Here is a 15,285-nt window from a genome sequence, read left to right as displayed (position 1 = left end):
ACCACAGATTCCTACAAAGAGCTGAGTGGCAAGCATGTGCTGCTGAAAGGTAATGTATACTGTATACTTCAACAGCTGCTTTTGTCACTCACTCACTCTGATGAACACACACCGCCACTTTCTGCTTCCAGCCTATCTCAGTTTTTTTAAAAGGCAGCTTTTCTTTCTTGGCCTAAGTGGAAAAACAAGACAGGCCCCTGCCATTCTGCATTCTGTCTGATCCTGTGTGCCCAAATTGTGAGTGTCTCATCCCTTCTCCACTTACATTCCTTGATCCTGTTTGTTTCGTTTCCCTTGAGTGATGCTGCTGTGTGCGTGCTCTGCGTGGGCGGCCCAGTAAATAGTCTGCCGCCGCCTTCATTGTTGTCTTTTACAAAGACATCAAATGAATGGTTTTCTATGCATAAACAAAAACACTGAAATGACCAGCAGGCAGTGTGTAAAAGAGGTTTATATCACATTTGATTAGAAGAAAGGCGGCCAAGACTACTGTCAATACTGTGAGGTCTATTGCCTGACAAAATAAAAAAAGCAGATTGTCAGCACACAATGCAATGCAGTTGACATCTATTTGCCAAACCTTACTTATAATATAATGCTTTGAGAGCAGTTCATTCATTTAGTGTTTTCCTGACAGAGATAAAGGGGGTTATTTACGTGGTAAGATAAAAGCTTTTTAAAACAGCATTGCAACCCATATCTCCATCTGTACCCCATCAGTAACAGTAGCCCTCTCATAAGTAATTATCCCCCGTACTTCAGTGAGCAATAGGCCCACAGACAGACTAATTTAATTCACTCTTGCTCAGCAGCTTTTTCATGCTGAAGTGTAGGATCGCCCCTGTGTGCACATGCTAGCAGTGCATTCTGTGTATGTGACAGAGGCTTTAAATCAAATGTGGACGCTCCAAACAACTCAGTAATCCCATGATGGGAGTCACAGGGGATCTCTGCTGCAGATGTCTGCTCAGCTGTGCAGTAGGGCCCCCGAGAGCAGTGGCTCTGAAAAACGCAACTAAACAATTCACACCGCACTGATGGAACGTTTTAACAAACGCATTACATCAATTTTATTAAAAGTATTAATGCATGACATATCATGAGAGTCCACATAATAAATGAGTATCTATTCTATTTATCTAGTAGTATCTAAGTAGCTGTCAGGTAATGTAATGTCTTCTTACGAAGAACATAAAAACACAATGATCATTATTATGTAATGAGGATATTTATTAACCTGCGATTCTCCTTGTGATTCAGGTCGTTTCGCAGTATTTGGCTTATTTAAACCCACATTCATTAAATGGCAACTGCCCTGGGTCCCCAGAACTGAGTACCGATACCTATCCCTATTCTGTAGGCCGTAAACAGCTTAAAAACTCTGAACCACTTGAAGCTGCATTCATTGATTTTTGGACAACATAACCAGCTCTATCCATCCATGCATCTCCAGAGGGAAAACTTAACTCTATACTGAACCTTAGCAATCCTTTTGTCCTGATTTAGTTTGGACAATTGGGTTTTTAAATCCTCAAAATCCAGGATTGCTGCTAATAGACATTTCTTGCCCGTGGTTGTTCTCAGTTTATTTTCTGTGTATTTTATTAGAGAAAATGACCTCCCTTTCGAGGTAACAGGTAATCTTAGAAAAACCCTGAGTGCTACAGCAATATTACAAAAACATAGCCTGGAGGTTTTGTTGGAGGATATTCTTTCTCTGCTCAGCTCTGCGGCTCTTTAACTGAAGCCGCTCTTCTTGGCCTTGTCTGAATCCCGTGGATGCAGGGCAGAGAATTGTTGATCTCATTTTAGAGCAACCAATGCATCATTTAAGATGATGAGCTGTTGGCTAAAGCAAGCTGTCAGTCAGAACGTTTACATACTCAATTGTTTGCCCTAATTCCGAAAAAGAAAAAATAAAGTGTTTATTTTGCTTTATTTTATTTTATTTTTACCAGCGGTGTCAGACTTGTTGTAAGCCAGCCTGCACTAAGCGTAACTCCTATGGTGCCATTTTTATGCTACCTAGCACTCACGTGCAGTTAGCATCCCGTTGACTGCCATTCACTTTGGTGCGACTTTGACAGGAAATAACTTTACATCTGAAGCGTCTAAAGACTCTTTATGTCTATTGTTTATTTCTAAATGAACACAACAATGTATAAAAGGCTCCATTACCTTATATCTCACGTTATGGCTCCATAGCAGACGTTTTTGTAAAAATAGGCTAATGCTTGTGTCATAGCCCCGAGACTTACTGTCGCACAGTAGAGGAATTACCATATAGTACAGGATAAGCTTGCACACAGTTTGGACTGTTTAGGTTTAATTACTTATGTTAACTAGCATTTTAGTTAGCAACAATTAGCCTGCGTCTATCTTATCTCCTAACATATACCTACGCTCTCCGTCTCTGCTGATTGGGAATGATTGAGATTTTTCTTGGCACAGCTACTAGAAGACTTACAACTTTCAGACAAGTTGCCCACGTCACAGCTACGTCGTCAAGCTCAGTTGGAGGCTGCGCAGTAACGCCTAGCCATCACCGGAATGGCTTCTAATAGCCTTCACTGGTCTCCGTTGAAAACAAAATCCATTTCTTGTGTCTGTCTACTGGACTGTTGGCTGGTTGGTTTGTGCACAGAAACCATAGCAACGCACAGAGCTAACCTCAAAAGAACAAAGCTGACTAGCCTAGCTTGGTCACAAAATAACGCCAATATTTCCCTATGTTGTGATTTGTATCGTCATAGCATGTACAAATAACAAGCTAACACGAGACACAGCCAACTTCTAACCATAAACATACTGGGAACTATATTTTCAGAAGTCGAAGCACTGCTTTTTCTTCTACTTGGGCGGAGTCATTAGTGCAACACCTGAAAAGCACAGTTGTAATTTGAAGTTTTCAATTACAACTTGTCTTCTGCACTCACTTTTAAAAAATGAGTTTGGAAACACTACCTTATTTAATCATTAAATTATTAAAAAAACTTGTCTAGTTTTTGTAGTTTATAGACGGTGTCTAAGCACTCGTCTTACTGCTGTCTCACCGCCGGCTGCTGGTAGAGACCTATGGTATTTCTTCAGGTTGGAGGACGGCTCGATTTGATGAAACTTAGTTTGTAGCTTGTTGTTGACCTTACTATGTTAGAAAAGATACTTAATTTGTGATTTAATAATTGATCCTGGAAGTTAAAATCTGTGAATATTTTTTGAACTTTGCTCACGTTTATAAAACTAAGGAAACAGATTATGAATCCATGCTAAAAGTTTATAAAACTGAGGGAACATATTTTTATTCTGTACGCATGTTTTAGCTCTTTTAATCAGCTGACCCCAGGGGGGCGCCGTAGGAAATGAAGTCGTTGATGCTCCTTTAACTTCCCTGGAGGAGGACACCCAGACCCACTATAATATGCCCCCCCACCCCCAAAGGCAGATTTGGCCATTGTACAGAACAGCCTAACCACTACATTAGACTGCACTGTGTGAAGTCAACACACAAAAGAGCCAGCGTTACGGTAGTGCCTTTTTTTCGCAACCTTTTTCAATTTACTGTTCCTTTCAGATAGTATCTGCTCTTGCTCCATGAAAGTGGAGAAAAGTTTGTTGTATCCAGCAATCATGTTACGTAGGAAGCAGCAAAAAGTGAACCGCAGTCAAAGCTGGTAAACATTTTTTACTAAAGAATACTGCAAAATTAAAATACTCCACTGCAAGCAAAAGACTTTTATTAGCAGCATGTGCATAAGGTATTAAATAAATAAGAAAAAAAGTTATAGTTGAGAAAAATGGCCCCTGTGAGTGTGTTATGTATTATTTTTTTATCTGCAATTAGTAACTAAAGCTGTCAAATAACTGTAATAGAGTAGAATCATGTAAAACTTTAGTGTAGTTTAATACAGTTACTTGAGTAAACGCAGGCTACTTATACATTCCACCAGTTATATTGTTTATTAATGTTAATTCCTGTACCATTATTTTAATGTATTCAAATAGGGAAATTTCAGCGGAAAGTCTATTTGTTATTAGTCTCAGCAATAAAGTTGTTTGGATGAATGGTTTGACTTGATGACATAAGTCTGTCTTAATCTGCGGTCATACTCTCAACACTAACAGCTTCCATTATTTCAATTGGTCTTTAATAGCAACAATGTTCCGCTTGAAAGTTAATGAGATTTCACTGCATTAACTGCTACAAACTGTGTGACGCTCAAAGCAATAAGTGACACTCTAATGAGCTTCAACAACGCACAAGAAGACATTCACAAACATTAAATCAGTGTGAAATCATCGCTGTGATTGACTCATCCACAATGCCTGAACATACAAATGTGTGCTGCGTCATCGGAGTATTGCGGGACCCAAAAACACCAGTGGTTCCCCTGCAGTGCGAGAGATCAGCGATGGGACTAGGGACAGAGAGGGAGGAGGGAGGAGAGAGAAAGAGAGGGAAGGAGGGAGGGAGTGAGGTGAGTGTTGCTGCAGAACAACATTTAGCCTGGCTGAGGAGTTAATCGGCGAGTAGCAGCATATCTGCTCCATCCAGGCAATAATCCTGTTGGGATAGCCATGGTAAGTTCACTTTTGTGCTCCATTAGTACGGCTCTGCAGTTCTCTGTGCTGCTGTGGGAACTGCAGGGATGCTGGTTGGACTAACCTTGACAAAAAGGATGCATCAGAGCTGTTTACAGTGTGCAATGTGCATGTGAAGAGGCAGCTTTAGTACTTCTGCTTCACTCGGGCCTGTTCAGATGGTGTCTACTGCAGTAGGGCTTTTATGTGTTACATAGAATGTAAATATTTACAGGTGACACTGAAAATGCAGACCTCCAGCAGTGCACACAGCTACAACACACTGGCTCCTGTATTTTGATGTTATGATTATTTCATCCACAATGAAACCCACCCTTATGTATCTAGTTTTTATTAAGGCTTTGCAATCCATCGTGGATTCATGCAGCACCACTGGGGATATAACGTGTTGGGTCAAAAATGCAGCTAACGAAAGCTCGTAAAGATAATGAGCACTTGACCAGAATAAGCAGCAGTAGTTTCCAGAAGTGTTTCAGTAAGGTGATCCTTCATTGGTCACTACCAGGGGAGATTTTTCAGACAGTTTCAGAATGTTGTTGTCTCTTTCTGCCCTTCCTAATGTCTATATACAGTATATATATATATATATATATATATATATATATATATATATATATATATATATATATATATATATATATATATATATGAATATCTTTTTTATTTCTTCTTTAGTAATTGTGATTCATTCATGTCTGCATGTATTCATTTGTTTACTGTTGGCCTCTACTGAGCCAAGTCTATTTCTCTCAAAAACTTTACCAATACTTCCTTTTCCTTGAACTGGCACCTTCAACTGGCCCTTGGCAGTAGAGACACAAAAAGGTGCCAAACAAACTTTAAGTTTTGACTATCCTGTGAGGACTATCTTCTCTTTTCACACCACACAGCTGGCAGTCTAAACGGCTATGTGTAGCAGACTGTGACTTGAAAGCATGTATCTCAGACCAAACACACGTCAAGTCACAGTCGGCTAACCTTATTTTGTGAAAGCTGAAGTGACCAGCTAAACGACCTAACATTTAAATATGACTTATCTGTTGGGGTTTCAGCATGACTGAAAGGCAGGAGACAGTTGTATGAGATATATTATATGTGTGGTTATGGTCTTTTATTATGTATGTACAGTTAGTCCAACCAGAAGTTTTCATACTAAAGTTGCCGCTGCAATTTGGTCAAGAACTTTGTTTCTAACACTGATGATGTCAAGCTATTGTCTTTGGTACTCTTCACTTTTGTATTTTGAGGTCTTGATTGTCTTTTTCCGTTTTCGTTTAACCTGCGATAACCATAATAGTCTGTTTTTTCCTCTCCTGTAGTTCTCAAAGCAACTGCGGCCTCTGGCCTTTGGGAAAATGTCCTTTGTGGTTTTCATCCTGACGTCTGCCCTCTCAGTGACTTCCCTGCCGTCTGACATAGACAAAGGACGGAGAAAGGTGGTGCACGTGCTTGGTAAGAAATGATTTCTTCCCTATTTCTCACAGCTCACAACTGCAAAGTCAGGAGCTCTTCATTCTGCATGGATCTGCATAGCTGTTACAGCAAGTGCTAGAAAAGATGGAGGATACACTGTCTGCAAAAGTCACCTCAGAGTTATAGAGATGACACCTTTAAACCCAGGAAAAATGCACAGTCTTACACAGTGCGATCCAAAGTAAAAAAATAGAGGAGAAAACCAGCAAGCTAAGCCCTAATGAAGGATTTTGAAACTGTATGTAAGTGTATAACAGAAACACGCAGAATGTTTCAAACAGTAACTTATTACGTGTGCTAACTGTAGAATATTAATACATCATCACAGTTGTTAATATCTCCTTTGGGACTACTACCAAGTATTCACTTGAGGAGTTTTACATTTAAGCACTGTAAATTTTAATGACGTCCATATTATCTGCAATGAAAAGGTTAATAGTTAGGTTGTTAGCTTCATTCTTCTTCTTGGATATGCATCACATGTAAATCTATCTATACTTTCTTTCAGATACAAGCCATTGTCATTATCTTAGCCATTATCCTAGCCATTACCTTAACCATTATCTTAGCCATTATTCTAGTCATTATCTTAGCCATTATCCTAGCCATTATCTTAGCCATTGTTCTAGGCATTATCCTAGGCATTATCTTAGCCATTATCCTAGCCATTATCTTAACCCTTAGCTAAGCCATTATCCTAGCCATTATGTTAACCATTATCCTAGCCATTATCTTAGCCATCATCCTAGCCATTATCCTAGCCATTATCTTAACCGTTATTCTAGCCATAATCTTAGCCATTATCCTAACCATTATCCTAGCCAATATCTTAGCCATTATCTTAGCCATCATCCTGGCTTAGACAGGCAGCAGCACAACCACACAAACACAAAATACACAAAAACACTAAAAACATAAAACAGCTGAATCCGTAAATCTCTCAAAGACAAGGCAAACCTTCAGGCAAAACATTTGCAGCTAGATGTGGCTGCCTCCAAGTTAATCAACATTCATAAAAGTGACCAATGAGACCAGCTCATTAAGTTTCATGGATTTCTGTAACTTGTTTTGGGTAGAGGGAGCAGCAAACTTAAACTCCCTTTTTCCCAGTTTAGTTCTAACCTTTGGAGTCCCAATACTATTTACACTGACAGGTAATGGTTAATAATGGTAGTAGAGTGAAAAGTAAATTTTCCTCTTTAAAAATATAGAAGATTGCATGTATAAAGTGGCATAAAATGGAAAATGTTGACTAAGGTACCTTTTGGCTTGGGGTCAGAATAACTAACAAACTACACTAACAAACACAGAGCACGTACATCTTGTTGTCATTATGAAGAATATTTTAGCAAATAGTTGTCTATGAAATGATCATGCAATTAGAGTCGTGACCACCTGTTGAATTTAATTCCTGTATTCACTCTTATTTTGGTCTCCACCAACTTCTAAGAAATATATCTGGCTCTTTAGATGTTACAAATTATTTTCAAGGTAGTCCCTAACTTTGCTTGTCTGTTGTGTCTGCTCCTAGACAGGTAGCATACAGGGGTTTTATTAGAAGTTGTTGTTTGCACTAATTAACAGCTGCCTGCTGCTTCTTAGATGCCAGTTTTACCATGACAGTGTAAAGTTGCATGCTATCGCATCTTTAGCTCTCAATGCCCTTCACACAGGCACAAACAATAAGTCTAAAATTTTGATTAAACACAAATTTGCTTTCATGGCTGCTGTTGATGAAAAAATTTGCAGCAAGCAGTTAGCAGGGGGATGACTAATTGCTGGCTGGCATGGATAATTGTTGGTGCCTTTATCTGGTCACAACATAGCAGAAAACCTCTTGCAGCAGCTAATTAAATGTTTTCACCACACTTCTGTGTAGTCTTTGGCTGCCTCGACACACACACACACACACACACACACACACACACACACACACACACACACACACACACACACACACACACACACACACACACACACACACACACACACACACACACACAGCTTCTGAGCAAATGTCTGCCCAAATGTAAACTAGGTCTTGTTAAAGCCCATTAGGATAAGAGGCCTATGGTTGCCATTAGTCTTGGATCATTTTGGTGAATTGCTGTCAAGAAAGAGAGGTTGAGGTTAAAATTTGGAGTGGGGGTGATCTAATGAATGATCTGGGCAGAGGAGCGAGTTAGCTCCACACTGGACTGTTTGGCCAACGTGTTTTCTCCACTATTGATGTGCTGAATGTTCAGGCACTGATATGATAGCACAAGCAAACGGCACACGCTTTATTAAATTTTGCGAACGCCTCACTCTGTATCCCTCACAAAGAGAATCAAAGATTTAATTTTAAGATATGAATAAGAGTTAATAAGTGGCTAAGTATTTGCTGTCTCAAGGGTGATTGCAATCAGGATTACAAGGACTTGACTGCACATATTTTGCATGGCAATGGATAAATCTGTATGCATTAGCTTATGTCCCCAATCTTTATCATTATTTGCCCTTAATTTAACCAAGTGTCATGACTCAAAATATAGATTTCCGGCCAGGTTGGAAGTGCTGTAGTGGCTAGCATAAACATCAGTCAAAACCAATTTGCAAAGTATAAAAATTGTGAGAAAACAGAACCAGCAAGATTAAAATAAATGTTACATAATTGTCATTCCTTAAATACAGTATTTGTTGTGTACAGAGGATGACACGGGTGCGGTGATTGTACAGACAGCTCCTGGTAAAGTGGTGACACATCGTGGGGGTTCCATCACTCTGCCCTGCAGATTCCACCATGAGCCGGAGAACACCGATCCTTCTCGCATTCGGATCAAATGGACCAAAGTAACTGATGCACTTCAGTTTGAGGACGTCTTTGTGGCACTTGGAAGGTGAACATTTTCAATCAATCAATTTGTATCTATTGTTTTAATCCTTTTTTTCTGTTTCACAGTTAGAGGGCCTAATTCAACAAATATTGATTTGTTGGATTTCAATTTATTTCACTTGCAATGCCCTGTAGATGCTTAGCACACATTTACTTTGTTATATATATATATATATATATGTATATTTATTTTCACAAACCCACTCGCATGTCTGTGCATAAGGCTATGAAGTAAGTCAATTTGTCAAGTTAGAGCATTTCTTAATTATTTTTGCTCATCTTTTTTTATTGAGGAGAAAAAAAGATGCTTTTACATTTCTGTCAAATGTCTCCAGGCAGCAGCGTGTGTTTGGATCGTACAAAGGCCGTGTGTTTTTGGAGCAGGCAGGCCCAGGTGATGCCTCAGTGATCATCCAAAATGTCACACTGGAGGACTACGGACGCTTTGAGTGCGAAGTCACTAATGACATGGAAGACGATACAGGATTTGTCAACCTCGACCTAGAAGGTCAGGAATTAAAGATGCAAACTGGAAGAGATTTTATTGAAGCTCTGACATCTCTAACGCTTGTCTGGCTCTTATACTTGGCCAGAGATATATACCGCTTCACATGAGAGCCAAGTGACATTCCTACATTTAATTATTGACTCACCTTAATTTATTGAACAACACTTAACAGTAGGTCTGTTTCTGTCACCTGTAGGAGTGGTGTTTCCCTATTACCCCCTTGAGGGGCGCTATAAGCTCAACTACCATGAGGGGGAGGATGCCTGCAAACAGCAGGACGCCATTCTGGCTTCTCACTCTCAACTGCACAAGGTGAGTGTGTGCTTTTCCTTTGGATCAAATGTCTGTCACGTTCAAGGCAGATTAAGGCAGACTAGGGTAGAAGGCACAGATAACTACCAAGGCTTTATCATAGCTATGTAGATCACACCTTCCATAGCACATTCACTTATAGGCCACTCTTTTAGTTGTAATGATGCACTTACTGGCTTAAATCTTCAGTTATAAACTGCTTAAGAGAAGCAGTAAGTCTGAAATTAAGAAAATGCACATGACCAGTCCAGACATCTTACTGTGGGTCCATCTTCCTATTTAACAAAAAAAAAAAAATGCTTTAAAGTCCTGAGTAATGGAGGTATGTCAGAAGAGGTAAACCAAATTCTTTCTCCTGTTAATAGTGTATTTAATCCTTCAGTATGACCCACTGACGTCCATTATCTTCCTCCACAGGCCTGGCTGGAAGGTCTAGACTGGTGTAATGCTGGATGGCTGGAGGACGGCTCAGTCCAATACCCTATCTCTCATCCCAGAGACCAGTGTGGCCGCAAGGACACCCCCGCCGGTGTCCGTAACTATGGCTACAGGCACAAAGAGGATGAGCGCTACGATGCTTTCTGTTTTACTTCCAAGCTTAACGGTGAGAAAGTGAGAAGGATGTACAGTAGGTTGCCGTGTCTGTAGCTGATGATCAGAAACACTTTGTAGTTCATCTATATGATCATATGACTAAATACAAACATCCAACTGAGTTTAAAGCATCTGTGCCTCATAATTGGTAGAGAACAAGACATTGGTAGCGCCGGATTGTTGTGGTACTGTATGGAAAGAGGATACATCAGGAGTGTTGGACTGTGGGGAAATTAGGACCATGTCTCTGATCTCTGCCTGTGATCTTGCCGGCCTAAGGCCATTGGATTTAAATCAGGCTGTGTTGATTCAGCCCTGCAAGGGCCACATTGTCCTCTGGGTGCCAAGCATTGGCTTTCATCTCCTAGTTCTTTGATTTACATCACATTCCCACAGAGAGTCTGCTATAGTGTCTCCGTCACACACCTCCAGGATCATAAGCTCAAAGAAACTTGGGGAAATCAGAGGCTGGATTAGTTTTTGCAGCATGAAAGTTATCTTGAGTCCCAGGGCAGTTGAACAAGTCTACATGTGCACAGGAGAAAAAGGTGTACCAAAAGGTTACACTCCATTACTTGATTATTTTTGAAAGGCATCAATGGTTTGGCAATCAATAGTAAAGCATTCCTTCGGGAAGGAATAGTTTGTTATTTTGGGAATTACATTTATTTGCTTTTTTTGCAAGAGTTAGATGTAATATTGGTATTACACACATCTGTACAGTAGGTATGAAGCTACAGCCAGCAGCTGGTTAGCTTAGCAACTAGAAACAGGGGAAAACAGCTAGCCTGGCTCTGGCTAAAGCCATTTGACCATGACAACCACAGAAACCACAGCAAGGGAAGAGAGGTATTGTGCACCTTGCTGCTGCCAAAACAAAACACAGAACATGGATGTTTTGGTCTAAAAGCACCTTTCTTTCCTCTGTGAGGATTAAACAAATGAGTTATAACATAGTGTTTAGTTCAGAGGTGCTGGTAGACACACTTTCTTACCTCCGGACATAGACAGGCGAGCTGATTCTTTCTGATCCCAGTCTTTATGCTAAGCTAAGCGAGCTAGCTTCATGTTTACCTGACTGAAATGAGAGTGGTAATGGATTTCCAACAAGTTTCTAACAAAAACATTGGCCACATTACTGAAACATAGCACATCATTGTTTAACAGGGAATTCAAAAAATTCAGTTTTGAGTAAAAAAAAAAAAAAAAAAAAACTTACTTCCATCCGGCTTGTGCTTCTTTGAAGTTTGAAAGAGAATTGAAATTGTCTCATGCATTCTTAAAACTAAATAGGCATTTTATTATCTAAATAAAAGACAATGCTGTTCTATGAATTTTAAACAATTATGGAATGGACTAAACTGGAACAAAAGAAGCAGTGCCGGTGCTTTTCTTCAGCGAGAACAAGGTAGCAGGACAGGAACCTTAAACGATTGCTCGTGGCTTCCCCTGTGTGTTAATTATTGTGGACAGTCTGTTGCGGGCAGGAGGTTTCTACAGTGATACTGTTGCTCAGTCCAGCTGGAAGGTATTTACTGAGCGTCCCCTGGGGAATATGAGACAATATTCTGCCTTTCTAGTAGCCAGCAGTCACATAAACAAGCATAAAATCAATAGCTGAGCAAAGTGCAAACCTGAGGTTGTGGACATGATTTTCATGATAGCAGTTGTTGCTGTTTAGGGAAAACGCCAACCTCTTTATACGTGGTTTGGGTCCTTTTCCCTTGCTTCTTTCTGACAAGAAGCTTACTTTGTGATTCAGTTCAGTTGAAACAATTGAGCCAATCAGAACACCAATTACTTTAATACTGCCAGGCGAAAAAAGTCTCCCCAGAGGTGAGATGAAAGCAAAAATGGAAGCGTTTTAGGAGTAATTTTGAGTTAGAGTAGTGCTTTTCGTTTTTGAGCAGCTGCCCAGACGGTTGTTGTAACGATTTGATATTCTGAACACAGACACAGACAGACTGAGAATATCTTCCCTCAGGGCTCGGCTTGTCTCTGGGGCTTCACTCTCTCATTCACTCCTTTCTCTTTCTTTCTTTTTACCCTCCTGAACAATGCACTTGCTCTGTTTTCTTTCGCATTTTGGGTTGTTCTTACAACAAACAAACCTCTACCCTCCCTCTATATCCCCCATAGGCAAAGTGTACTTCCTCAAACGCTTCAAGAAGGTGAACTATGGGGAGGCGATGAAGGCCTGCATTCGAGATGGTTCAGCTGTGGCCAAAGTGGGTCAGCTGTACGCTGCTTGGAAGTTCCAGCTCCTGGACCGCTGTGAAGCCGGCTGGCTGGAGGATGGCAGCATCCGGTACCCCATAGTCAACCCCCGTTCTCGCTGTGGAGGATCCCAGCCAGGTGTCCGACACCTGGGCTTCCCTGATAAAAAATTCCGCCTCTATGGGGTCTACTGTTTTCGCAGAAATGAGGATGAAACAGCAGATGGTACTGAAACAAAAAAAAAAAAACACAAACAAAATGACAAGGAGAAAGAGCAGCAGCAACAGCAGCAGCAGCATCCCAATGAATGCTACCAGTGTGATTTAAAGTGTAGAGACTGAGAGCAAGAGGGAGATACAATTTAGATTTGACAGCAACAACTGTCCCCTAGCAGCCAACTCCATTCATCGCTTTTAAAGTAAAACACTCACAGACAAGACATACTCATTTGCAGATTTACCAGAGAGAAGAAGCGAGGCTGTATAAAATTAAGGGTGACATCTTTATTAGGTTGATGTTCCCTCCGTCTCCAGTCAGTCAATCATCTTAAGGAGTGAATATGTTAACACATCTGTCGCTGAAAAACTATGAGGTTAAACAACCGCTTGATCATTACTCAGGCACACATCAGATCAGATATGCAATGAATATCCTTGTTTACTTGTGTGTCTGTGTGTGTGTATCATACCTCTGCCCCCTGCTGTGGCCCCTGAGCTCGGAGCTCCACTCTGAGCCAGAATCTCAGTGTCAGGGTGAAAAGATCCATTACCGTGTGAGACGGGATGATCTGGCCGACTATACGTATTGTTTAATTGCCTGTATCCGGGTGCCATGTTTGGTTAGCGACGCTCCGGCACAATGTGAGTCATTTTTCTCATTAACTAAGACCTGGCAACCTCATCATCAGAGTTGCACAAGTAGTGACTATTGCACTAGCTCTAAAAATATTTCCACTTTAAAAACATAGAGCTTTATTTTGTGATAGCATCTTAGCTTAGACTAAAGCAAGCATGTATTGATTGGCTGAGAGTAGTTGCTGAGGCTGAATAAGCAGAAATACAAAGCTACAATAATTGCTACCTGGGCCACTAGTTGCACTATAAATGTTACAAGCAGCAACCTTTATTACAGAGTGTGTTTGCCACTATACAGAATGGATGAATGTTCTGAAAAAATAAAATAAAAGTCTTGAAATGATGGTGTTTGGGTCAAGTTTTTTTTCCCTATATCAAGAGATCTACGGATTGAGGACAGTTTAAAAAAAAACACAGATTAAATGAGAAATTTAACACATTCACTTCCAGGATATACATTGAAACAAGTCTTCTGCCATGCTACTGGCTCTGTAAGTGAGGCTTTAAGCTAAATGCTAACATGCTTACAATGACAATGCTAAGATTCTAATGTTTGGTCTTAGATTAGCTTTGCGTTCCATGTAACAATCATTATTAATATTTATTAACCAATTGTTTGAGTAGAAATTATAGCTGAGGAGTGCTAAACGTTTCATTCTGGAGCATTTGTGCTTCACTCTGCCTCGTGTGCTTAAGTGTTTGCCGGTGAGAGAAACTGCTAAGAGGTGAACCTGTCTCTGAGTGGGAGCATGTTGGTGTTGTGCCAACACAGCAGAACAAACCATGTCATCGTCATAGCAACTAGAAGCACGTAATTATAGTCAGGTTCATTAAATTAAGTCCAACATCCTGAAATAATAGCTGTGAGTGACAAACTTGACCTGTGAAAAAGAAAAAAAAATCACATCTGGGATTTTATTGACAGCTTTGTGATTTTTTTCCTTTGAATTTTTATAAGGCAAAAGGAGGTTCTGAAATGACCTCCTTGACCAAATCTGATGTTTTCAATTATTTGATGAGTACATTCCCCTAAGTAAATAAGCAAAGACCCGCTTGATGCACTACCATATTTATATTTAATGGCGGATTATGTATTCCGCATTTCAATACTGAAGTAATTTGGATGTTTTTTATGTGCTCAGGTTTGTGATGGTAACCCATTTAAAATTCACTTTGCATGGCATTTAGCAGCAAACTCCATCTTATGTAAAAGCAAGGTCATCATATATAACAGCCACTACTTCACATTTTGACTGTCAGTGCTGTGGCAAACAGAAATGACAGATCTGTATGCAGGAGGCGTTTCTTCACAAAAACAATAACAGTAATAATTTATCTACATATTGGACTAACTGAGCGCTCAAAGGAACTACACATTCCACAGATGGCGAGCTCAACAGGCCAGACAGTAGAGAATCCTCATGAGGCAGAACATTAGAGAGACACTGGCCTTGATTAAAGCTTCGTCACACTCTAACTGTTTGATGACAAGAGAAACATTCAACATACAGACAGAAGAGAAACGACAGACAGACATGCTGACAGACAGGTAGAAAGATGGTGCAAAGACGCACTGCAGAAATGTGATTGAACCCTTTAAACCAGTTTGCTCAGAAGATGACAGTGCTATTTCATCAGGCCTCTTCTTCGCCTTTTCTTCTGAGCATGAAATTAAATTAGATGACCCTATAACAACAGAGTGCTGCCACAGATTAAATACAAAGGGATGGGATTGCGCTGGCTGTCACTTGGCTCTCATTTATCAGCTTGTGACAGAGTTCAGGGTCTCCAAATAGTCCGGAGCCAAATGCAGAGAGGTGGAGTTAAGTTGCAAAAGAGTGACACGAGAAATA

General features: G+C 40.2%; 1 protein-coding gene across 1 annotated transcript; it reads left to right on the top strand.

Annotated features, from left to right (window-relative positions):
* Positions 1 to 4,355: 4,355 nt before the first annotated feature.
* Positions 4,356 to 13,737, top strand: hapln4 (hyaluronan and proteoglycan link protein 4). Its single transcript, XM_034882335.1, has 7 exons — positions 4,356 to 4,578; positions 5,919 to 6,051; positions 8,762 to 8,951; positions 9,283 to 9,455; positions 9,652 to 9,767; positions 10,185 to 10,371; positions 12,501 to 13,737. The coding sequence occupies exons 1-7, from the start codon at positions 4,576 to 4,578 to the stop codon at positions 12,917 to 12,919; spliced, it is 1,221 nt and encodes a 406-aa protein (XP_034738226.1). The 5' UTR covers positions 4,356 to 4,575; the 3' UTR covers positions 12,920 to 13,737.
* The last annotated feature ends 1,548 nt before the right edge of the window (positions 13,738 to 15,285 follow it).

The sequence above is a fragment of the Etheostoma cragini genome, chromosome 9, assembly GCF_013103735.1.
Source record: "Etheostoma cragini isolate CJK2018 chromosome 9, CSU_Ecrag_1.0, whole genome shotgun sequence".
NCBI lineage: Eukaryota > Metazoa > Chordata > Actinopteri > Perciformes > Percidae > Etheostoma > Etheostoma cragini.
This window is presented reverse-complemented; position numbering and strand designations above follow the sequence as displayed.